Source organism: Calidris pugnax, unplaced genomic scaffold, assembly GCF_001431845.1.
Source record: "Calidris pugnax isolate Ruff unplaced genomic scaffold, ASM143184v1 scaffold50, whole genome shotgun sequence".
In the NCBI taxonomy this organism is placed as follows: domain Eukaryota; kingdom Metazoa; phylum Chordata; class Aves; order Charadriiformes; family Scolopacidae; genus Calidris; species Calidris pugnax.
Window position 1 is genome coordinate 682,833 of NW_015090780.1, and position 26,176 is coordinate 709,008.

Sequence of the window (26,176 nt, forward strand, 5' to 3'; positions counted from 1 at the left end):
GGAGCGGCCGCAGCACGTGGGTCTTCGCCGGGACCTTCGTTTTAAGGTGTTTTTTTAACTTAAAAACGTCCGTTTTCGCGTTTCTTCGTGCGGGAGCCGGCGGGCCCCGCGGCTGGCGGCATCCCCCTCCTCCACAGGGCTCGGCCGTGTCTTTGATCCGGGAGGGAGCAGCAAGATGCGGTTCGCCAACCTCCCTCCATAGAAATAATGGAGGAAAATGGGGTGGAACATCCCCCACAGCTCACGGCCTGACACCAACCAGCTGTACCTGCCACAGATAAACGCGGCCATGGCTCCCAAAGAAGAACAAACGAGGGAGGGGCACTCAGGGGACAAGGATTCAGCGCTTTCCGAGGGAGGGGGAAGAACACTGGGTGCCCAGCACAAGCAATGGCCACGATGGCTTCAGGATGGGAGGTCACCAAGAGGGACGGGTGCCACCATGCTTATGGCCACTCCAGCCAAGCCCCGTGACTGAAAATAGGTCATTGAAATCCAAGGAGTGGCAACACAACCAAAAAACATCAGATTTGGTTTGGCATCGCAACTCCCCCTCCATCAGGGCTAACACGGAGGTTTTATAACCAAAGATCTTTCAGGAGAACCTTTGGCTTTTTCTTTCAGGAGAACCTTGTGACATTTGTGTGCAGATTCTCTGCACTGCTCACTGTGCAAAGCGTGGGGTTCACGGCCTCCCCACAAAGGCGTGGGGCCACTCCTGTGCCAAAGGGTGCCACCACCCCAGGGAGGGGAGGCCTCTACACAGGGAACTTCAATCTAACCTCGATAAATAAAACCAAATGTTTATTTACACCAAAGAATTCCAACACTGGATCTTTCACATATGAAGGACAAAGTATATATACACAGCAAGGGGTAGCAGGGCTGTAACAAGGGTGCTTTTTCCGTTGTCGATGATAATATTTGTCCACAATTACTGATCTACCATCGCAGTTTGAGTTCACGTCTGCTCACTCCTTCCTCTCAGTGCATATTTACAAGACTGTGAGGTAACTGGTATTTCTCACCACATGGCACGTGAGGGAGGGGATGGTGGGTGAAGATGTGATATCGGACTTGGCGCAGTCTGATTTTTATTTTTGTTTTCCCAGCTTTAAGTAGCCACCAGCTTGAAACCTATATAAACAATTTAAAAAACAATATACCCAATAACAAACTAATTCCAGAGCTCCAAGCCAAGCCAACGGCAGGAAGAACCCCTCCAGGAGAAAGGGGCTAATTAGAGTATGGCTCACTCTACAGGAGCACCTTTCTCCAAAGGTGGCAAGGACTCCCAATTGGATCAAGAACTTCATCCTTTTAAGACTAAAATTACATGCAAGGGGGCAAGTTGGCTTTCTGGTTGGCTCCTAAGGAGACATGATTCAATCCAATTAGGGTTTTAGACATCATCTGCACTTACTCCTTTTAAACTTATACCACCTTCTCCGTACTGGAATTGTCTCCTCAGTGTACCCTGAGGCTGAATCGTACGCAGGACATGGGGTTAAAGTGAGTGGTACTTTAAGAATCCCCCTCCCCTGCCTCACGAAGACTTGGTTTGGTAGTCTCTGGAGAACAGCACAATCCCCCAAGGTGTAGGCTCGTGGAGGAGTAATGGTGGGAACATGAAGAGAAGAGATTTCCAGCAGGATGCAAGAGCTTGGAAATGCTGTTGATTCCTCTTTGTTCTTAAATGAAGAGTATTTTTTTTTTTAGGGGGGGTAGGGATGGGGTGGGGGGTGGGAAACTGTCCGAGAAATATTCCATCTGTAGGTATTTTCAGGGAATCCCCTGAGTTACGAAAAGTTCAAGTAAAAAAAGAAAAATCAGCCTATAATAATTTTGTATATAATGACTGAACTACTATAAATCCACAAGCAACAGTTCAGACACGGTGCCTCCAAAGCGTTCGTCCCCTCCCTTCCCCTGCCAGGCACGAGCTGCGTCCTGAGGAGAGGTGGAGGGGGGGGAAACCTCTTCCCCACCTGACTCAGCTCAGGCAGCAGGAGACAGAGCCCATCACTACTGCTGGGCGCCTGCAGCAGCTGGAACGGGCATCCCCAGAGTGGTGGTGGCAGAAATGACGGGTGAGCCTGCTAGAGGTCCAAGGGGTGAAGGTGTTGGCACTGAAGAAATCCCTGGAAGAGAGACAGGGAAGCAGGAATTAGAGCGAAACCAGCGCATCGCTATCCAGGAAAGCTCAGCTGCTGAAGTGGTCTCTTTGCAGGTCAGTTTGCTGCTGCTTTGTTACGTTTTCAGAGCTGCCAAAATAAACTGAGGTTAAAGATCCGTCAATGTTCTCTGCAGCCTCTGAAAAGAGCGCAGATTTGGGCACATAAAAGTGTCACCAAAGGGCAGATACATGGCAGGATCACTGTCCTTCCAACTGCTGATAAAAAAGCCAACTGCAAAGCACTTTTTAAAATGAGACCAGAAAAGCAGGTCAGGCTGCAGCGAGGCCTTGCTTATCGCGCTCTCCCACCCACTTCGTCACAGCCCTCCCTGTCATCGGTCCCAGAAGATGACCCAACGCCCCACCTGCAGGACTCGCCCTCCTGGATCCTCACATCCCCACAGCACCTGTAAGTGCTTTAAAATGCCGCGCATCGAGAAGACTGGGTAAGAGGACTGACCTGACATCATACTGGCACTGCTCGTAAGTGCTTTAAAAGACTGGGTAACAGGACTGACCTGACATCATACTGGCACTGCTGACAGGAGTGCTGCCACCCGGCATGTTGGACGAGCCCATCCGAGCCTGGTCTTTCACGATGGGATCTAGGAAGAACACACTGCCCTCAGGTGCTGTGTTGCCACAGAGCAGCTGAAGCGCACCCATTGCCTGCAACCTCTGCGCTCTGCCTACAGCAAATAATGGCAACCACCATCTACCAGAACACAGAAGTTTCCACCAGGTCCAGCAGGAAGCACCCAAGAAGGTGCCAAGGTTATGTGATCAGTGAAAAGTCACCCAAATGATGCGTTTTGGTGTTCAGTGGGACTGCTTGACAGCAAATGCTGAGGGAAATGAAGGGGAAGTTGATCTCCTTTCTATGGTAAACAATTGCATAAAGCCATACCCGAGAATGGGTGTAGCAAGCAGAAAGATTATCCCTAATTACCATCATATGTCATGTCTCTATTACACATCTCACTGCAGCCCGTGAGTTGTAATGAGTGTCACTGGAGCTTGTTTTCTGTAACGTGTCCCAAATTTAGTCATTAACTCTTTATTTTCAGCTGCGGGTAAATAACACTACCGTCTGAACAGAGACAACCCCTTCCTGCCTCCCAGGCCTACTCCATCAAGCGAGGGAATTTTAGATTTCAGCCTTCCTCATGCTGAGTTCAGTACCACCTGCATCTCTGCTTGGACACGAGTTAATTTAGCTGTTTGTCCACCTCTCCCAATCAACGCTTCCAGCATTAGTAATGCTCATACTTGCAAAACATTTAACTTGAACTTCTCCCACAGGCGTAACACAGATCTATACTGTTTGTTAATCATACAAGCCTGCTCAGCAGCAAGAAAAAGAGAATATAACTGAGAAAATGCTCATATTTTGCATTGTTACAGCTGTTTCAAAAACCTAAATATCAAGATTTGTGAAAACCAGCAAGGGTTTACACATATTTACTACTGAAAGTTACATTTTTCTTTGCAAAACCAAGACCTGAATATACCATTTGCCAAGGTACACATTTAACAACAAAAGGGCCTGTTTCTCCACAAACCAGTTACCTGGTTTTATCAAAACACAGGAATCTGGTTAACCCAGACACCTGCTGAAATTAGCACAGGTTTAGCACCAAACCTTCTTTAACACGGTGCTGATTCACTGGCCTGGCAGGGGCATATAATGCTTTTTTTCCTCGGCTGGTGTAGGTGGCAGTGGCCTAATTTATCCATCAGAGATACCAGTCTCAGCTTCAGCGCAATTATTTGCAAAGACCAGGCTTATTATGTTGCTGTTCTTAGCTCCTGCCTGCATAGCGTACTGGAACAGATTTCCCAGAGGCAGAACTCTTTGGACAGCAGGTGATGACAGCAGCTGATACTTACAGAAGTAGGGGTGTTCCATGGCTTCTCTCGCTGTGAGTCGTGACTGGTGATCGTATCGCAACAGCTTGTCTAAGAAATCCAGAGCTTCTGGACTCACCAGATGTTGGTTCTCACTGTGAACAAAGCGCTCCCATCGCTTACGGGAGTGTCTGCAGAAAGAGATACCCAAATCAGGTTGGCAGAGGACATCAAGGCCAATATTCACTTTTTTAAAGAGCAAGAACTGGGACACATGTCCATCTCCGAGAGGGGCTGCTGCTTGGTGTGGCAGCAAAGGGGCAGAGCCGTAGCAGAGCCCAAAGCAGCAGTACACCGTGTCTCCACGCGGCGGCACAGCCACCACAGCCCCAGACAGCACCAGGACTCAAGTTCAGAATGGATTTACGGGCCTAAAATCCCATCTCCTGCTCTTCCTTTATGCCCCTAACAAAAGTCCCTTGTACTTTTCGTATGTGTCACACAAAATGACTCTATGAGGGGAAAAAATACATAAATGCCATCTTAAGCAGCAACTTATTTTCTGCACTGTAATTCTGAGAAACACCGTTTCCCCCCCCCCCGCCCCCAGAATACTGGAGAGAGCATCTGCCCTTCATGCTTTATGCTCCAGCAGTTCAGTTATTGCCTAGATGACATTTAAAAACTCTTCCTCAAGTCCATTTGCAGAGAAAGGACCACAGGAAGCGCTGTCAAAAGGGATCAAAGACACAAAGTGACAGTTCTCAAGAATCTTGGCTTTGGTTTCTCCCATAAACATAAATTTTTGTTTATGTCAAGGTCTGTTGACAAAGCAGTAGCTGTCCAGGTCTACCAAGAGATTAGGAGCTATGCTGGATCTTGGCTCACCTGCCCAAGATGTCATTGAAACGTGGATCCAGTTCAATGTTGTATTTGTCAATGTAGTCATACAGGTCTTCTGTTCCCAGCACCTTGGCTATCCTCACCAGCTGGGAACAAACAGAAAAGTCAGTCACTGCTGGGAAGGCATGATAACACCAGAGCCAGCGTGAAGATACAGCAGCGTGTTCCCTTGGGACCTTGAACTTGACCTCAGTGGTCTGAACCAGCAGCCACAGGGTCATCCCGTTGCTCTGACTTCCCCGGCCACCTACAATCACAGGCATCATGAACACCTGAAGATGCCTCTGCTCACAGTCAGAACTCAGCAATCCAAGGCAGCCAAGAGGGAGCTACATACTGCAAAAATCACTAAAACTTGAAATCTGGCAACACTAACTTCCTTTGTAGCAAGAAACTATTCAAAATCAACAAGGTAGAAAAGCAAGAATAACCGGTCAAAAAACCAGAAACCCTGTATCTTGCACGTGAAGGGTGAAGCACCACCCGGAGGGCTCCAGAATGAAGGTCTGAGAACAGAAAGGCACTGTTTTTGAACATTTGCACATTAGTTCAGATGCAGAGTGTTAAAGTATAAAAATTTTGGCCCAAAGGCAATGCATCAAAGATTTCAGAATCTATATAAAACCATACCAAACTCATGGTTTTCATACAGAGGAGAGAGAGGGTGGACAGTGGCTTCCCACATACCCTCAGGAATAGTCACTCTACGTACCAGAACACACCAGCCTTAATATAACTATTGTTATAACTTTTTCCACATACCTACTGAGGACCCTCATAAATACAAAGCACTAGAAATCTATTTCTATTTAATTTGTTTAATGACATTGCACACTTTAGAAAACAAATGTGGCTTCAAACAGAGCAAAGAAGCTATTTTTCTTCGGATCCCTCGATAGAAGTGTAAGCAGGAAACCTTCACTGTGCTAAGAGAACAGAGATCGTACATGACCAGCTCTCACCTGATCATAGTTGTCATGGCCATGGAAAAATGGCTCCTTTCGGAATATCATACTAGCCAACATGCAACCCAAGCTCCACATATCCAGACTGTAATCGTACATCTGTACAAAACCAGAAGGACAATTCAATTTCTAATGAATTAAGCAGAACAGACTCTCAGTACTAACAGGCTCCCCCTCCCCTCCAGTGATACAAACGCGGCCAAGTTACACTGGGAACAGACTGAAATATCTTCATGCATCTTCATCACCAGATCACTGTTCAGCTCAGCTTTCCAGTTACTCAAACTGGGAGACAGCAATTAGCAGAACAGCAGGTATCCCATTTCCATCCTTGTCCATAAGGATATTAAGGACCACTGCCTTTTTCTATTTTCACTGCAGATTTCAATGCTATGAATCATTGAGAAACACGTGTTGAGAAGGGAAGCAGCTCAAGCAACAAAAGGAGTGGGCTTCAGAAGGTATCTGGGCAGGTGAGGAAGTGCCTTCATTCAGAACTGGCACGATCCAAAAGTCACCAGTAACACTGCTATTTCCAGCCAACAGCATTTCCATAATACAAACTGCCATCAGATATGGGGATGTTTTATAGCTTAATTTAGATGTTCACACAGTCCTAGCTATTCCCACAAGGGCTTTGTTTCATTTCTGTACTTGACTGCAAAAGCAGCCTTGCTGAAAAAATAAATAAATTCAACATTTGTATTCCAAGATCCATGATGACAGTTCTCCAGCTCTTCCTCAGGTCCTGAGACTACTCATTAGTTTCTTTAATTCAGTGGCTTTCTGCGATATATTTTAGAATGGACTGTCTTTAGCTTCAGGTCTCTAGATACTTGAATTTCTGGTTTGCTACCTTGAAACGGCACACTCTTTCCATACAAAGTCAGTAATAAATCCCAGTAATCCTTACCTGATAATCTACAAGAAGCTCAGGTCCTTTGAAATATCTGGAAGCCACTCTGACATTGTACTCTTGGCCAGGGTGATAGAATTCAGCCAAACCCCAGTCTATTAGTCTAAGCTAGAAAGGGTAGAAAACAAAGAAAAAAAGGCTCAAAGGATGCTCCAGCTCTCCACTGGCTGAACCACACTAGTTTGAAGCTTCATTTACAAGTCTTCTATTTTCAATTAATTTGAAGTTGATCAGAGTATCTGTTGAGATGTTCTCCCCACACCTGTATCACCAACCAGTCTAAATAACTCCTTAACTCTCCTTACCAACACTATTAATGGGTTACATGCAACCCATAAAAACTTAAGAAAAGCAACGTATAGAATTTCATTTTATATTTCTCCATGGGATGGAAGATGTCTGCTAGTATCATGACACAGGAGTACTCAAAAGGGATCCTTGTTTCCCAAGAGAAAAGTAGGACCTTTCTCTGCCCTCCAGCCCACCCCACGTGATTACCTTTCTGTGCTCATGGTCAATCATGACGTTATGAGGTTTGACATCTCTGTGCATGATTCCCATGCTATGGCAGTAATCTAGAGCCTGTAGGTGACATACAAAGAAACAGATGCTGAAGTCACAAGAACCTGTCAAGTTCAACCCTATTCAGAAGTATTTCCACATATACCAAGCCTAACTAGGTGGCAAGACTTTACTGTCTAGAGTGTCACATCCTGAGACTCAAGGACCACAGAAAACACCTCTAGAGCCCCCTCTCTCAAAGGGAGGTCCCAGGAATAGAAGTGTTTTGACTTCACCTCATGTACTTCCTCATAAAAGTGAAATTTCAGAGTCCCTGAGAGCAGAGTTACTAGGCACTACCGATCAAACAAGTCTCCCCTTCTCCAGACCCTCGAGGAGAAAATAGTTGTTTCACAAGAACAGAGAAATACATTTAACCCACATTACATTAAGGCACAAAACCAGATGGAAACAGCTTACAATTTTCTGTTTTCAGAGGCTACAGGATCTTTGACCTAGGATCTTACGTTATCTCAGTGTACCCAAAGACTCTGCTACCCTCCAAAAATGGACTAGAATTGGTTACAGAAACAAAGCTGAATAATTGATACTGACTTGATATGTATTTCCCTATCCAATTCTTCCATAGGCTTTCTCTTCACCCCCATTAGTGACACGATAAGCATCTCTATACTCTCTTCTTTTCACCCCCATTAGTGACACGATAAGCATCTCTATAAGATTAGCTGAGTGCAAATCCTAGAAATAAACCAATAAAACAGCAAAACACCAACTTACCTTCAAAATCTCATACATGTAGAATCGAATATCATAATCTGTTAATGTCTGGTATAATTGCTGTGGGACATAAAAACATCGTATCAGTGTTCAACACCCAATAAAAATATCCCATCCCTGCCAATCCCGAACAACCCAGTCCTGTTCTCTGCTGCTGGGCTTCTCCAAACCCATTTGAAGGGACAGTAGAAGTTACCCAAGGTACTCTGATCCCATACTTGACTCCTCTCCCCTTACAAATCACACACATACTTTACTCCCAGCTCTGCTCAGGCAGTACATTCTGGTGGCTGTCACTAACTCCCTTGGGTGTCACTCACCCACCACCAGCACAATGCATTATGCCTGCAGACTGGGTCTCAAAAAACCTGAGGCTGCTCTGAGACATTAAGCAGCTACTCCAGATGGCATTGCACAGCCATTCTTCTCCTGAAGCAGGTCAGTAGGGAAGGGAACAAAGAAACATTTAAATGCCTTGTCCCAGAAATATGGAAAGCCACAGAAACAGCTGTATACATTTAAAGTGGTTCCAACAAATAGTTATGCACTGAACATAAGAGCAGTATGCTTCAAAAAGAAAGGCACTGATGGTCCACAGGTAACAGATTAATTTACTCCGAAGGTTAGAAAACCACTTGGAATCTGTATTCTCACCTTGTAATTTATGTAGCAAAATGGCACTAAAGGACTAATTGCAAACTTCTGTCCCAAGTGTATTTACCTTTAAAGACAGTTACTATGTTGGAAGGAAATGATTAAATAACTAACCTGCCTGCCCCCTACATACTCGCCTTTCCCCAGAAAAACATTAAAACTGGCTTTTGAATGAAAAACATGGGAAGTTCACACTCCACACTGTACCTTAAAGTCTGTGTTGTTTACATGTTCAAAAACCAAAGCAGGTGTCCGAGACTAAAACAGAGAGAAAAGTGTTCAGCCATGTTAAGTTGACATAATATGTTTTCACTTAGAATAATATAATAAAACCTTTTTACCCCTAAACCAGCTAAAAGTCCCTCTGTCTCAGACATAGCTGCAGAGCCAAAGCCCAAAGCCCCTGGCAGCACTGTTTGTAGAATGAATTAACTTGTCTCAGTTCACTGCTATCTCATCCTCACAAAGTGAGGGGCCAAAGGGACCGGCGGGGGAAGGGCCCTCTAAAAGAAGTTAATCAGATTAAAAGCTGATCTGATTAAGCCATTCAAAAGCAGGATTTAAGGAGCAGGGGAAAACAAAAAGCCAGATCAGAGCTGAAGTCAAACACAGCAACTTCGCCCGTAACCCCAGTGTAGCCTTTAAGTTCCTTCCATACTCACCACAGGATCTTTTACTATATCTGCAAGAGTGATTATATTGGGACCGCCTCGCAAGTTCTCTAAGATTTTGATTTCACGCTTGATTTTCTTCTTTTTAACAGGCTGAAGAATAAAAACCAAGAGCGTAAGACAAAGCTCTCCAGCAAGTTGAGACTAATAGACAGCTCAACATCCAGATGACAAAGGCAGGTGACTGCAAGTCAGCAAAATACACAGGAACATTGCGAGTTAAGTTCAAACAGCTGCGTCTTGGTATTACCTGACTGTGCATCATTCCAGCAAGGGCTCAAATATCTGCCGTCTCCTTTCTAACCATAGAACCCTAACAGCTGCAAACATTAGGAAGATGGCATTTTTAAAATTTCTTTTTCAAGCTGTCTGAAAACAACCTGATAGTCCAAAACTCCCTAACTGGCCTGTGAGAAAGGTATAACTATGAGAAGTCCATGAGCTACCCGAGGCTGTAAAGTGCAGCATTTGGTCTGAAGTTTTCAATGTTCTAAAAGTGAAAGCCTTAAAGCCTGGCTTTGGAGTGTCATTCAGTGAAATGGACCATCAAGACAGATTTTTATCTTTTGCCCAATCCCCAGCTCACCTTGAGAATTTTAACAACTACTTTTTCATTATTTGTAATGTTGATGGCTTCAAATACTTCACTGTATTTGCCTCGGCCTAATTTTCGAACTAGCTGGTAGTCATCTTGATTTCTGTGGAGATAAAAAGTTAAAGTTCCAAAGAGCTCAGTCATTTCTATCACAATTTACAAACCTCTCCTTAACACTAAATCACTCTCTCACCTTTCAGACAAGGCGGAGCAACTAATGTCTTACATCTCCTGAGCGCGACAATGACGAATTAGGAGACAAACAGGGAGCTTCTAGGCACCCAAGTTAGATTCAATCCCAAACTTATTTTTTCTGCAGAAGGTAACATAAGCCCAACTATGCATTTCAGCATCAGCAAACTCGAGCTATCCCTTCCACAGGCCTCTCTATATTTGGAAGCTACATTTTTTCCTTGTATAATGTTGTTAAAAATCAACGAAGCCAGTAAGACCAAAAATTTAAGTGCTAGCCTGTTCCAAACAGACTAGCCACTTATGCTGAGAAGACTCTGTACACTTCAGAAACCACAAACTGCAACAAAGCTGAGGGCAGAATTTAGTCTGGGCCCTGCTGTACAAAAGCAGGAAGGCAGAGCTATGAAGCTGGCATCGCTGCCGTCTGATTCTTGGACGCTTTAGTCATGAGCTTGATTTAGACACCTCCTTCCTTCAAAGAAGCAGCCATGTCTTTTCCAGTCACTTAAAGAGTTGAACAACAAGTCAGAGGATAGCATGTACCTATTTAAATCTGCTGAGTCTCTTCACTCACTCGAGTCAGAAGCAATTTCAGGTGCCTTTTCAATTCTTTTCAGCCCTGCACCTAGGGCTGTCAGAAAGATTTTCTTCCCTCTGAAAGGGGACATCTCCTGACTACCTGGCAAAAATTCTTCAAATCAAGCTCTTAAGGACGCTGCCAAAAAAGTTCTTGCATTGCTGGGAATTTAAAATTTTGGTAAGAAACACTTTTCCAAAGAAAAGTTGTGACCCTAACAGTTGCCATGCACACTGGGCATCTGCCAAGGAGCATGAAAAAGCCCAATGCAGCACAAATGCCTGAATTCCCCGTGCACCAGATCCTACAGGGATTGATCCTGGTCCAGGGACGTCCGTGAGCAGCCCAGGGACTTACCCCCACTCAACAACATGCGACTCATAGTCCCAGTACTCCCGGGGTCTGTGTGTGTTCACGTCCGTGTAAACTCTGGCCCTGCTCGGCACGGGTCCCGACATATCAGACAGGTTGGCAGGTGGAAATGATGAGATGTCTGAAATCAGAGGCTACCCAAACTGCAGAGCTGGACAGAAGATAAAGGCCTCAGATTCTTCCAACTGCAGAGAGAAAATAAATGAGAGGTTAAAATCTCAAGATACTACAAAAAATATTTAAGTTAATCATTAAAAGCTGCTGAGAAAGAGGGGCTGGAGCCCAGCCACAGGCCTGGGATCATTTGTCAGAGCTTGAAAACAATCTGTCTGCTCTCCCTCACACAGGATGGGCCTACTCAGCCCCGCTTGCAAAAATAACAGCCCCCTCCCTTGCAACTTACAGTACGTAGTGTAGTTTCCAACTCACGGTTGCAAAGACAACTTTCCAAACGTAAATAAATGCAACATGCTCAACATCTGCAGACAGACTCCTTTCCTTTCAGCTCTGGAGTGAAAGCAACAGCCCCGGGCTGCAATCTCTCCCCCAGCCAGGAAGAAATCTTGTGCCATCCCACGCAACCGAAACACTTCCCTTCACTCGAGGTTGCACAACCCTCACCTCTCGCAATGCACTAATAAACGATGCTGTAAACAGAGCTGACAGATCAACAAGGTCACCTGTAAAACCTAAATTGAGTACTTTCTGAAGTTACGACTTCTAGAAACATAGATTTTAATTTAAATCAGAACTTCAGGATTTACTTGAAATTCTTGAAAGGATCTCAGCAGACTGATTTTATCCCTCTCACATACACTACAAAGCTTAAAACCACTGATTTTTTTGATTCCCAGTTGTTCCAATGCTTAATTTTTATTAAAATTCAGCCAATAGTTTCTACTCAGCTTCAATCTAATCCTCAAATTATTTTATTTTCAGATAATCAAGCCATTTCATTTAATCTGTGATACAAAATTGCAAGGATTTTGAAGTTAGTATTGGGCAGTATTGCCCTCCTGCACAGTCCTCTCATCCCATCATCTCACAACAGATACCATCCACATAAAACCCAGTGTCCATTTGAAAGTGAGCAAGACTTACGGAGCAGGCAGCCACTGGGTCACCTACATTTAAAAGCTTGGTATTTTTTCTGGGCTTACCTAGGGCAAAAGGCAGCACCACTCTGTACAGTGCAACTAAGTACCAGCACAGACAATAGCATTCTTTTTCTCCAGAAAATGTTGTCCAGGACATTTATAGTGATAAGCTACATCCACACTAATTAGACTATGAGGGAAAGTCCATCCCCAACTAGCAGTGAGACAAGCACCTACATTTAAAAGCTTGGTATTTTTTCTGGGCTTACCTAGGGCAAAAGGCAGCACCACTCTGTACAGTGCAACTAAGTACCAGCACAGACAATAGCATTCTTTTTCTCCAGAAAATGTTGTCCAGGACATTTATAGTGATAAGCTACATCCATAATTAGACTATGAGGAAAAGTCCATCCCCAACTAGCAGTGAGACAAGAAGGGACACTGGGAAGACCTGATAGAGGTCAGTCATTATGAACCATTCAGGGATTAAACAGCTTGAGGATGCTCTTAAGACTTCACAAGAAACCCAGGCATTCAGGAGAGCTCTGCTGGGACAGGAGCACCAGAAAAATTCTGCTGCAACAGCCTAAAGACATCTCTTTGCATTCTGCTTGTCCAAAGGAGTGCCCTTCCTCCTCCTACAATGATTTTAGCAAATCTTAAGTTTTACCACTATTGTAAAAATAACTCAAATGAAAGTTACTGTAAGTCAAAGACTAATTTCTAAATATTTAAGACAACAGTAATTTACTGCAATTTCATACCAAAGTATTGTCCTGCCTAAAATAAAAGCAGTGCCTTTGCACCTCTCAAATCTTTCATCACAACTGAAAGCCGACACAATTCTAAACGTTTAAATACAAGAATCTCTTTGGCAGCTTTCAAAATAACTTACAAGGAAGCTGTATTGGAGCAAGAAAGGGTATTGTTTGGTGCACAGCATATGGCAGAGACTATAGAGTCCTGTTGACAGAAAGGCACTCAATCAGTTGGCAATGCTATAATTTAAGTGAATATAATGAATTTATTTGCTATACTGATGTTATCCCTTCACAAAAAATGGACAATTCTGGACTGCAGGAGGAAGTAATAGCCTTATTAATCAGAAAGACCTAGAAATCTGCTCAGAGCAGTTAGTTTAGGTTATCAGGATATGTCACACTGGAAGAAAATTCTAGAAGCAAACCTCTGCTCTAATGGCAGTGTCCCGTCACTTATTGAAGGCCTGTGGTACTTCATTCTGCTGCAAAGACCACAAGAACTGCTGGCTACAACGATGGTGGAGGACCTTGGGGGACACAGGTCTGATGTCCTCCACCGTGTCACACAATTGGACCAGGAGCTGGTTGTGCAGAAACACATGAGAGGCCTCTTGCCCGCTTGGACTGAGCCTCCTCAGGTGGTACGGACCTTGGCAGCAGGGGTTATTTTTTGACCTACTGACATACAAACAATGTAAAAAGCAGCTCCAGGTAGATGGGGTTGCAGTAATTCAGCCCCGAGGTTAAAGAGGGACACGGCACCATTCCAAAGTCCACAACAGCAGTGTGACCGAGGCCCCAGCCCAATAAAGGAGGGATGAGGCACTTCGGGCAGGTGTTCAGATAATGGAAGAATATAAAAAGTTAATAAAAAACCCCAGTCTATTCCTGGACCAAATGTTAGTCTTCTAACAAAATACACTTTCAGATGATTAGGCAGCAATCATCTAAGACCTCAAACCATTTATGTGGCATGACTCAGACACTTAGAAATTAGATGTATATTCCAAAAACGTACTCGGGCATTAACAGAGCATGCAAGTTTACTAGAACACTTCTAGGACAGTGAAATTTATTAGATTTCAAAGTTTAATCACTGTGGTTTTGTTTCTTCTCATTCCATGTGCTTCTGCTGAAACTATGTAAGTCTAAGATGACTTAGCAATTTTAATTTTTAAGCACAATTCTGTACGGATAAAGAATACATTATTGCTCCACCTCATCCACCTTAGCAAGATCAGTTTCAGCATGGGAAAAAAATAATAAAAATCAATCACATTATCTAAAGATACTGTGGATACTTTTTGTTAGGTAGCTCTAGCCCAGCATAAGTTCTATGTTGTAACAGGCTGCTCAGAGAAGGGTTTTTTCAGGAAATAATTGACTGTAGCTTTTTAAGAATGGCACACGATGCCTATTTATGAAGGTAGGTATTATTGTCTGCTGTTCTTTATGCAGGAAGAGGAGAGTCTGCCCAGATAATTTGGGTTTAAAGCAAAGTTCTGCACATATACAAACTTACCCTGTCTGAAAGCTTCTGCTGTCTCTATTCAAAACTGCTAAGGAATTTGTATATATTTTGCTTTCACTGCCCCTAGAGAGAGATAATTTTGCAGTGGATCCAAGCTCTAAAAGAAGGGACCGACACAAATCGGGATAAATAACGGATAGGTGTGGTCATGCAAATGACAGTTTAGCTTGCAGTTTTAAGGCAGAAAATCTACTGTATGAGCAGCAATTACACTTAGACAAGATGAGTATGCTGAGCTTGTTATAAAGGATGAGTTCTGTTTCTGCTGAATCCAAACAGAATATGTCCAGCATTAATGACAGCATCATAGAATAATCTAAATTAGGAGAGACTGCTAAAAGTCATCTAGCCAAAGTAGATGTAACTAGACCAGGCTGCCATTTTCAGTGTAGTCTTGAGTATCTCTAAAAAACACAACCCAACTCCGAAAATTTTAATTTCTCTGGTAGATAAGTGTTTAACTAGGAAACAGAACCATGAGCTTTTTAGGCACTATACCCGAGGTCACAGAAAGAGGAAGACAAAGCTGCCAGTCACTGTCTGACACACACTGTTCAAGGCTAAAGCTCAGCAGCACCAGGACACAAAACAGCTCTTCTGTTTTAGCACTTGTGGTGACACCCCTTGGGAAGACACTAGTGACCAGGGCTCACATGGCAGCTACTCCAAAGGAGCACCAGGCACAAGCTTCGGTGCTTGGTTTTCCCACCCTGGCCTGCCCTTAAAAACGCCATTTAAGTATTAGCAAAGTGCCAATTAGCTAATCTCTTACACAGCATCCTTACTGAGAGCACCCCACAGGACCCTGTTCATCTTGGGTACAAAAAAAATATCACAAGAACACAGCCAAATACAGCACTGCATGTTCTACTGATAATTACTCCGCAGGAGTGCCCGGGAGCCCCAGTCAAGAAACACAAACAACTGTGCTGCCACCATATAGGGTTTTCTTAATCCGAAGGTCTATTAATTAAAAGAGATCAGTTCTTAAAAGTTTGAATTATTCTAACAGTAGCATATTGTCCAAGTTTGGTAAGCTAGACCTTTTGTGCTTAAAGTTGAATAAAATGGTAAAAAGCCTCTCAATGTTTACTTTTAATTTGATGTTTTAAACCACCTTTAATTTAAACATTTTGATTTTAAACATTTTAAACATTTTAATTATAAACATTTTCATTTAAACCACTGTTACTACCCCTCTCCTTTTTAAAAAGGGAATTTATCATCCTTACAACACAGTCTTATCTCAATGGCAACCCCCTCCCATGAAGGACTTGGTTTCTTGCGAAGTATCTGTACTTACAGCACCTAGGGCCAATTAGTGTAGGAAATTCCTACGCTCTCTGTCCTTCCAGATGTATCCACTTAAAGCAAGTAGCAACAAAACATAGCTCAGAAGCCTATGCAAATTAGTTTCTGAGAAATCCACCTATTTAGCCATTAGTAAAATTGACCTTTTTTTTTTTTCAGTCAAGAATAACTGAGATACTGGAATTTTATTTTTTTTTTGCCCTCCTTTTAAATGGAAGTGTTTTTGGCTTGGAGCTTCTCTCGGAGAGTTACTCAGAACCTTAAACCTCAGAAGTTGCACCAGTGGGACGCAGCGCACATACTGACTCCCTGGGAGCTGGAAGCCAAGAGCTTCCCAGAAGCCCGGTGTCCCGAGGAACCTGCAAGTGCCATCCAAGCAATGACCTTTGTGGATAAGGTCTGAGTATAAATAATGCACCCAAGAACACGAGCACGGCTTGACACCAGCTTCCCCGTGGATTGCTGCTAAGAGCACTGCTTGCCCTCAGCGTGAGCAGGATATTGCCGCAGAGTTCCAAGTTCATCCAGACACAGCAGAGTGAACCCACTGAACTACCTTCAACACCACAAACATGATCATTTCCCATGGATTACCTGAACTCAGAGAGCAGAGAGTAGTCCTAAAGAAGGCAGGCCCCAAATTGCACCAAGCCAGAATCAAAGAGCCAAGAAAATATCTCCGGCACTTTATCAATTCTAGATAAACCGTCCCAGACAACCTCACCTTCCTCTCAAGGAGAAAGCAAGATGCACAGATTGGTCAAACAGGTCTAGAGACTTTCCTCTCACTTCTACTTTCCCCACGTAAGCTCATTACCAGCTGTGGTTGTGACACACTAAGACTGTAAACAGGCTCAGACAGCCAGCAGCCGGCTCGTTTTGAAAAAAGAAAAGCTCTCTGTCAGCCAAGCAGAATTACAGTAAGTAGCCTGGAATCAAAAGGTTATTCCTTTCTTTTATCCACAACTGCAAGCGAGGATACCACCTTTCATAGTAAATGGCTCAAACCCAACCTCTGAAATCATGAGTGTAGAGTGTGCTTTATTACAGAGGAAGCATTACAATTATTAGATGAAATGGATTATTATTTCCTTCACACAGCCCATTTATCCCTTGCCTGTACCCTCCTAGGGAAGGAGCACTCACTTCTTTAGAGTTTGGAGAGGATCTAGTACTGGAGAGACATCACTGAAATGAAAAGATCAGGACATGCTTAAATACTACAGTACAGCCTACTCGCAGCCAACATTAATCAAAACCCAGCTTAACCTTCAAAAGAAGAAATAATAGTAAACAACTTTATAAAAAAGTATGTTCTAACTCACAAAATAAATCTGATTTGTGTATTTTCATGATGCTGGAACTGCAGCAATACGAGCATAGAACAGATGACCTCCAGAAGTCCCTTGCAACCTATATTTTTCTATGATTTTATAGCTGAAATAGAAACAAGCCTTGATTAACGAAACTGACATTTTACATCCTTTCCCGAAGGCCATTTACCTACTAAAGGAACAACATCAATAGAAAAGTGGATTTTAAAGTACAACTGCGTTTTTAAAAGAGCTTAGGTTTGAAATCAAACTTTTCTCTTGGTACTTTTTTGGAACAGCACAGTCTGCTTTAACTACATTTTTCCACCAAGATTATTTTCCAGATTTCTTTTAAATAGCTGGTTGTATCCGGCTGCGGAAAAATAACAAATCGTAACATATAACGACCTCAAATAAAAAAGAAACAGGAACAGTTGTGATTTAATTCAAAATAAGACACGACCAGTCACTATGGAAAACAGTTGACAGGTTTAGTTAAACTGGAAGAAACATCTTGGAGTAATTCTGTAACAGCAAAGTCCTAAAATTAAGACCAGTTCTTCCTCCATCAGCTTCACTGATTCCTCCCCTGAATTCCTCACAATTCCTGCCAATGAAGAAGTCAGAAGGACCGACCACGAAATGGTTTTACTGTAACTCCCTATTTTTTATGATAACCTCCACAATCTCAGGGAAAACTTAACTCTCCCACTTCCTAGATGTAGAAAGCAGCGTCTCTCCCCTGTCTGACACCCTCCAGGTTGCCCTGGAAGGATCACTGCTGCCCACACGCTCTCGGAGCAGAACTTCTGTCCCAGTTAAGCCCTCATTTTTGTTCAGAACTGCAAAGTTTAGTGGAGCTCACACAGACCCTCTGGGAGTCTCCAGCATCTCAGCCAAGTTGGACAACTGTCCTTTGCAAAACTTCAGTGCTGGTACCAGCACATCTACCTGGGGTGGAACAGCAGGGGTTTTCTCCAGGAACCTGCCAGTGACAGGACCGCTCCCCACTCCATCTCCTAAGGGATTTTATACAGAACAGTCAACTTTGACAGCTCTTCCCATTTCTGCCCACAAATCACGGACTCTCCCTCATATTTTCAGAGCTAAGCTAGTCCATAGCACACACAACAAAGGGAAAGCTTTTCCTAACATAAAATCACCAAGGCTGATCTCAGGTGAGACCGTGTAGCCACAGTGGGCAGAGACACCAGTAAGAGACAACCAAGCCACGGCAGACAAGTGCAACCTCTGCTGCTTTCCCATGTCCATGGCTTTTGCTGCCACCATCCCCAGCCTCCCACAAATCACAGCAGACATCTTACCACCAGCACTGAAGACTCCTGACACAATCAAATAAAAAAGGCCACAAACATAATCAGGAATTGCCAAACTAACCTGTCAGCACACACATACCAAACAGAAACGGATGACAACAGTTTTCTGCTGGGATCTCCTCTCTGCCCTGACAGTTCAGGCCGAGCAGGGAGTGTAGGAAAGGTGGTGGGGGGTTTTTTGGAGGCACATTTCTTTAGGTCTGACCATGCCAAAACAAGAGCACTTGCAAGGACTTCAATTAAAACCAAAGCTCCTAATGTTGGAGCTTTGGACAGTATTTTCCAAGTGATCAATTTCCTGGGATTCTGAGATCCCAGGAACACCAGGAAACTCTTCCTGAAGGCTCACGAATGGGAATGTTTCAGCACTACTACAGGCTCTTCACAACTGACATCAGGTCAACTGGCAGCGTCCTCTGGAAAGTTCTACCTTCCTAATTACTGGTAAGTGACACAGTTGCTTTCCTCATTAATTAGTACGCACGGAGTACCGACAGGCCAATCATTCAGCTGATTTGACTCCTATGGCTCATGGAGAGTGATTTAGCTAGAACTCAGACAACTGAACTGTACCTACCATCTGTAAAAGTTGTATGTTTTCAATTGATCTGATCATGCAATTCCTAAAGGCAGGAACAGTTACCAGAGCCAAAGGACAAACCAGTGTATGTGGCACGTAACTATTTCTTCAGGAAATCCCCGTGATCAGCTGTTCCCATCGAGCAGGCGATGCACTGCAAATCATCTTCACGGATCAGCTGGCATCCAGAAGGCTCAGCAAGAAACACCAGGTGCAACCTCCTGCTAGAAAGTAGAAGTTCTAACATAATTCTCTAAAAATTCATCATTATTAACCCAAGACAAACCTAGCTACAACAGTTCCAAAGATCAAATAGGAAAAAAGAGCCATTAAACTCCAGAAATCAGTATCTATTATAAACTAGGTACCCTAAAACTACACACCAAGTGAGTGCTGGGTTTATACAGCTACAACCAGCTCTACCAAACACTGTGGGTGATGCAAATGTATTATGTATTGACTAAGATTTTAATATTTCACACCAGTGTCTTGGAGATTAACTGAAGCCTGGTGACCACAGCATTCATCACTCAGCGTAACCCAGCAGGGACACGAATGCTGAACCCACCCTCGCCACGCCAAACAAACCCACACCACTGCTGGCCACATACAAAGACACATTTGTCCATCTCCACAGCGTCTTTCTTCACACTTTGCAATCACCCATTAAAGCCACCGTGCAGCACTAAGTCACAGCTTAGGATGAGTATGTATTTATATGCCTGGTAAAACGCGTATGTTGGACATATGCCTGGATGCCAGGCATTCTAAAATACCAAAAACCTGTAACTTCTAATTTGTAAACTCAGTTGAAACTAATCTGGATGCTGCACAACTTCCTCAGTGAGCAAAAACTCCTCCTTTTCCTTCTAGGGTACAATTAAAGCATTGCTTAATCTGCAGAAGGCCAGGCTAGAATTTAACAGAGAAATCTGTGAGAAAATTGGTAAGAAAAGCAACATTGCAGGAGCTCTTGCCTTACGGGAAATTAATTTGTTGTGCGCATCCACGCTCATCCATTTTCAGAACACTAAAAATAAAGATTTACTGACAACTCACGCACACGCGTGCAAAAAAGACGTGCTGAGAAACTGCCTCCTCCAAGGGCTTTGGCAAGAACCCGGGAGAGGCACCACTTCCCCTCCCTGGACACGCAGGAGGACTTTGGGAGCACTTCTTCACAACATGACAAGACCTCTCCCACCCAGTGAAAGCAAGTTCTGGCACGTAATTGTGTTAACGCCGCAGAACACGCTGGACTCTGCCTACACTTAGCTTAATTAAAAAAAAATAAAAACCAACAAACACTTTACCCTTTGGCTGTTCCAGAAGGTGCAAGGGCAGAGGTTTGCTTCTGTGCAAAAATGGACAGAATAACTTCATTTTTCTAGGGCTGCTGTTAACACTCGAAGACACGATTATGCAAATGGCAAGCTGCAGCCAAATTCCACCTTGGTCCAAAATGATTTTCTGCTTCCATCTAGTACAGATTTTATCCACCATTCACTTCAAGTAAATTGCCATAATATAATCCAGCCATTAGATTAAGCAGCTGGACAGCCTGCTTTAGAGAGTGCCTCCCTGCAAACTGTAATATTCCTTAAAATTTAGAAATCGGTCACAAGAAGGACACAGCCTAACACTGAGAAATAAACTGTGGAAAATTAAAATTACTGAAATTTTAACCTTCCAAAAGTGAGCCTGTGGCAATATTGTCTTGAGTCTGCAAAGAACTCCAAGGTTTCCCCTTCCGCTCTTCAGCTTCCCAAAGCAGCAGCATGAAACGCATAATAAAATAATTTGTTTGAATAAAACTGTCCAGACCAGAAGAGGCTGAACAAAGGAGCAGGTAAGACTCGTGCCAGGCTGATGTTGCTGTTCCTCCACTGCTGACGCCTGAGCAGCAGAAGATATCCATGAACCATTGATCCTATGGCCACATCAACAATCCCATTTCTTATCAATCTCTCCTATCGACAGACAGGTTTGGCACCTCGATGGCAAACAGGGTCCAAAACCAGCTTGTAAAAACACTCTGCTTTCAGCAACAGCCCTAATGCCAGTTCAGAAAGCTGCACTCTTCTCTTCAAAGCAGCTTTTCTAGGTCCAAAGGAGAACTCCTTTTCTCCAATTAAGTTCTGTAAATTCCAGGGAAGTCAGCTCTTGGAAGCCCCTGGAAGGAGATATCCAAGCTCAGAAAAATTATCCAAGAGTTTTCTCGCAATCAAAACCAGACAATGTTTGTAGCCAGACTGAGTCACAGCAGTCCTTCTTCATCTTAAAATCTGTGGGGTTTATTCTCTGAAGACCCTTACGGGATAATAAAATCTAAGATGGCACCAGTCTCACCCAGACAGTTTATAAAGCAGATACCTTAATGTAAGCAATTCAATAATGGTGGAACAGTAGAGGTGACAGGTCTGGTAACCCAGAAATAAATCCCTGCCTCTTCAGAAATGTGACATGAAATTAATCACACCACCACAATGTCACCCATTTGCTTCTCCTGTCTTCCTTTCCCCTATTCCTCAGAGGACGTGAGGAAAGACAAAAAGAGAAAACTAGTTCTGCAAGGAGAAAATGCAGAGAAAGAATTTGAGTGGAAGGTATAAGGACACCCGCCATTTCATAGAACTGGGAAAATTTACATCCCTGTCCCTTTTGTCATATTAGAAACATAATTTCTACAGTTCCACAAATCTATAACCACCTTTTGACATCCTGCCTTCCCAAGATTCCTACCAAAACCCCATTTCACATCCACATACCTAACCTGCACCACTTGAAATTGCCCCAAATCTCAAATACTAAAGTCTTTCCACATCTCACCTTCAGGAAACAATATTTTACCAAGACTTTGCCCAGTAATCCCCACTCACAGGTCTCCATCTTCATTCTCACATTTTTTCAATGCTTTTTTTCAAATAAATGAGTACCATTAACTGCCCCTGCACAAAACTAAACTCCACCTAATTTCATGAAACATTCCATGATCCAATTTCTTCCACACTTGCTAGAACCTACCACCAATTTTACCATCCCTCTTCCAAACAACCATATTCCCAACAGAACCATTTCTCCTCAATCCATGAACCCAGGTACCCCACCAAACCCAGAGAACCTGCTTGGTATCTCCTACTTGGAAGTCTCTGCTTTCTCCTCCAGCACCTGACACTCTTACCACATTTTTCCATGCTGTGGTTCTGTGGTTTATCCCCACCACAGCACATTACCCAGCTATTCAACTACAACAATTTCCTCTTCTTTGCCAAGGCCGAGATGGCGTTGCCTTCCTTGCTCAAGCATTGATGTCTCTCAACCCTGTTTCAACTCCTCATGGGCAGCAGTTGACTCTGCTAACTCACTGCTCAGAGCTGCAGGACTTGTTCACTGAACTCTCTGCTACCACCCACACTGGGAACTAGAAAACAGTGAGGTTTCACTAACTATATATAAATAACAGAAATTATATGACCAGGTAACTGAGAAATGGTGGGGGAGGAGGGAAGGAAATCTCTCTCTGTTGCCAAGGTGAAAGGGAAAGATCACTGCCTACCACCAAACATCTACATACTTCAAAGTCAAGCAAAGTCTGAACCTTTACAATAAGCCCTTCTCTGTGACGAGGCATCCAAAGAGTTGGACTTCCAGCCCAAAGACATGGGGAGATCTTCTCCTGAGGGCAGGGAGCAGATTGCCCTGTACACGGATCACTCTTCTGCCAGCGGGAGCCGCATCTTAATCCAGTTTTCTTTTTCCAGTTACAGACACAGAGTGTGCCTCCACAGAGGACGTACCATTGTTGGTATGTACCCAGGCACAGCATTTGTTGGAAGAACTGGAACATTACCCTAGTCCTAGTTTTAAGACTAATTAAGGAGCTGATCAAGCTTCACACTTTCCCCAAATCCTGCCTAAAGTCTTCCCAAGCTCAGCCTCCCTTCTCCTAGCACAAGCTCTGCCCTTCCCCACATCACACTGATGTGAACAATGCACAAGACAAGCCATTTCTCTGCACCTACCTATGCTACACCTGGAATCCACGCTGGCAGAGTCCAACCCAACACCCAGAGTGACTGGCAACACTGCATGAACACCAACTCAGCTTGAGCCTGAATACTTTGAGCAACTATTATGTTGTTGAAAAGAAAGCGTTCAAACAACAAACAAAACTGCTACCTGCCCCCAAGCAGAAATTCTGCTGTCTCCAGGTGCTTCTCTCTAAAAAGGTGATGTTGCTCCCCGTCACCTCTGAGAGGTGCTGACCCTCAGATGCAGAATGAGCTGCTCTTCACTTACAGAGCACACTGAGGACAGAGCTTCCAGGAGCCAGGTGAGCACACGTGGAGCACACAGCACTGCTGCCTCCAGAGACACACACAGCACCCAGTTTTGCAGCCTGGCATCAACGGTCAGAGTGAGAGCAGCTCTCCAAGACCCCATCCTGGTGGCAGGTTTGATCAGCACAAACCCCACACCACTGCAGACCTCTCTCACAGGAACTTTCAGCACGGGTATGAAGGACCGAAACACCGAACAACACGGGCTCAGGATCCATAAATTTAGCTCGCAGAACTGAGGCACAAGCCCTCATGAGCCTCTGCACAGATCAACCACTGCTGTCAGCAGAAAATATACCGATGACTGAGTGTTTATAATCCAAACTTTATTGGTTGTACCCAAAGCCCTTAGTAAGAAAGAATAAAGTAATCTGGCAAACAACACTCATCAGGTTTCATAATCTTATCTCCCTTTTCATTTACATGGCATATTTTACCAGCAGCCACACAGTCTGTTGCCTCAAGGCACAATTAACTAAATTACAGGAGGGATGAGACTGACCACCACTGTTTTCAGAAGAGGAGAGCGACCTGTGGGGAAATCTGTGAAAACCACCTTCCCCTCCACCCAGAAAGGCCCAGAACAGAGTCCCTGCGCAGCTGGGGGTGGGAGCAAGAAGAAATAGGCCTCTCCTTGCCCCTCCGCACACCTCACCCCCCCCTGCTTTTTGGGGCAGGGCGGGGAAAAAGAAAGACGGACCCTTTTAAGTAAATAACACCTCCACTGCCTAAACGTGCGAACCCGGAGAGCTGGGGGGAGGGGAAGGGTACGCTTCCGTGGGGCCCTGCCCTTCCTGTGTGGCCGGGGGCAGCCAGCGGCCCTAGAGCTGGTCCCAGGCCAGGCTGAGGACAGCCGAAGCGGCCCCCCCACCCCGGCCGGCCCCGCTCCCCACCCCGGGGGCTCGGAGGCCCCCTTCACGGGCAGGAGGCGGCGGGCCCTGCCCTTCTCGCCGCGCCAGGCCCGCCCGTTCCTCCCCGCCGCCGCCCGTTCCCCCTCAGCGGCGCCGGACCGAGCCCCCCCATCGCGTCCCAGCTCTCCTGAGGGGCGGCCCCAGCCCCTCTGCCCACACCGTGCCCGCAGCAGCTTGGGGGAGGGGAGAAGGGGGGGGCGGCGCGGGAGACACGGTGGCGCCTTTCCCCATCGTCCCCTCCGTCTGCCCCCGCCGCAGGACCCCAGAAGGAGCACCGGAGCCGCCGCGGCCCGCCGGTACCTGCCGCGGCCGCCCGCTCGCCGCCCGCCCGCCGGCCGCACACAGACAATATGGCGGAGGCACAAGGCTCGGCCGCCAGCCGCAGGGACCAGAGCGAGGCGCGCCGGAAGCGGAAATCCCGTCTCCCCTTGGTGGGGCCGCGCATGCGGGGGGAAGGCGGAAGCGCGCCGCAGGGGGTTGTGGGGGCTGTAGTCCGCGGTGCGGCGGTGGAGGCCCCGGTGGCGCGGGGAGGCCCGGGGCGGGGGGGTGTCTCGGGCCTTGTCCCCGCTTCGCGCCCCTCCGAGAGGCTGAAGCGCGGCGAGGCGGCGGGGCTCGTTAGCGCAGCGCGGCCCGCCCGCCTCGGCCCCACCTCGTCGCCAGCTGGCAACCCGCGGGGCCCACCGCCAGGTGGCAACTGCGGCCTGCCGAGGCGAGCCGGGCCCGCGGCGGGGGCGGCCCTTCCCACGGCCCGCCCGCCCTCTGGGCCCCGAGGCCTGGGGTCGCGGCAGAGCGGCGGCGGGGCATGGCCGAGCCTTCGGCTGCGGGGGATGTGGCAGGGGCTCTTCCCCCGGCAGCGGTGGCAGCGCCGTGCCCAAAGCGGGGCTGAGCCCTGACCTCTTCCCGGGCCCACCGATCTTCGCTCGCTGCTTTCCGTGTTTTTAGCCCCAATTTCCAGTGGGAATGAGCTTTACCCCCAAGGGTTGGCCAAAGCAAATCGTCCAGCGACCCCTCTATCACAGGCTGAGCCGGAGGAAACCCTGGGGCACAGCCCTACCCCCTCTGCTGCCTCCCCTGGAACCACGCGGAGCCCCCCTGGTTCATGGCACCCTCAGAATGGGGCGAGCTGGGGACATGGAGCCCTGGCTGGTCACAGCAGATGGGCTCTCGCCAGGTGCTACAGTCCTCCTGGAGCTGTGAGCCAGCCCCGAGGGGAGAGGGGTTTGTGCTGAGCCACGTCTGCACCGCTCTGCCCCTTGGACCTCCCCCTGTGCCCAGAACCCCATGCCCTTCAGCATGTGGGTGTGTGGCACAAGCAGACAGGAGCCAGCTCAGCCTCCCCCCGAGGCTCTCCGGAGGAGAATCACGGAATTGTTGGAGTTGGAAGGGACCTCTAGAGATCATCCAGACCAACTCCCCTGCCAAAGCAGGGTTGCCCAGAGCATGTCACTCAGGATGGCATCCAGGCGGGTCTTGAAGATCTCCAGAGATCTTCCCCAGAGAAGGGGACTCTACACCCTCCCTGGGCAGCCTGATCCAGGGCTCTGCCACCCTCACTGTAAAGAAGTTTTTTCAAATGGAACTTCCCATGTTCCAGCTTGTGCCCGTTGCCCCTCGTCCAGTCACTGGGAACCGCTGAAAAGAGTCCATCTTCATCCTCCCTCAAACCGCCCTTTAACTTGTCAGCATTAATTAGGTCTCCCCTCAGCCTTCTCTTCTCCAGGCTAAAGAGTCCCATCTCTCTCAGCCTTTCCTCATGAGAGATGCTCCAGTCCCTTAATCATCTTAGTTGCCCTACGCTGGACCCTTTCCAGTAGTTCCCTGTCT

The 26,176-nt window shown here is 45.9% G+C and overlaps 1 protein-coding gene across 1 annotated transcript; it reads right to left on the reverse strand.

Moving 5' to 3' along the window:
- Positions 1 to 1,829: 1,829 nt before the first annotated feature.
- CSNK2A1 (casein kinase 2, alpha 1 polypeptide) lies at positions 1,830 to 24,786 on the reverse strand. Its single transcript, XM_014956537.1, has 13 exons — positions 24,653 to 24,786; positions 11,157 to 11,356; positions 10,019 to 10,130; positions 9,424 to 9,525; positions 8,969 to 9,019; positions 8,108 to 8,167; positions 7,307 to 7,390; positions 6,806 to 6,916; positions 5,890 to 5,991; positions 4,913 to 5,013; positions 4,067 to 4,215; positions 2,695 to 2,781; positions 1,830 to 2,141 (listed from the first exon to the last, which is right to left on the reverse strand). Exons 2-13 carry the CDS (start codon positions 11,255 to 11,257, stop codon positions 2,026 to 2,028), a joined length of 1,176 nt encoding a protein of 391 aa, XP_014812023.1. The 5' UTR covers positions 11,258 to 11,356; positions 24,653 to 24,786; the 3' UTR covers positions 1,830 to 2,025.
- Between the last annotated feature and the right edge of the window lie 1,390 nt (positions 24,787 to 26,176).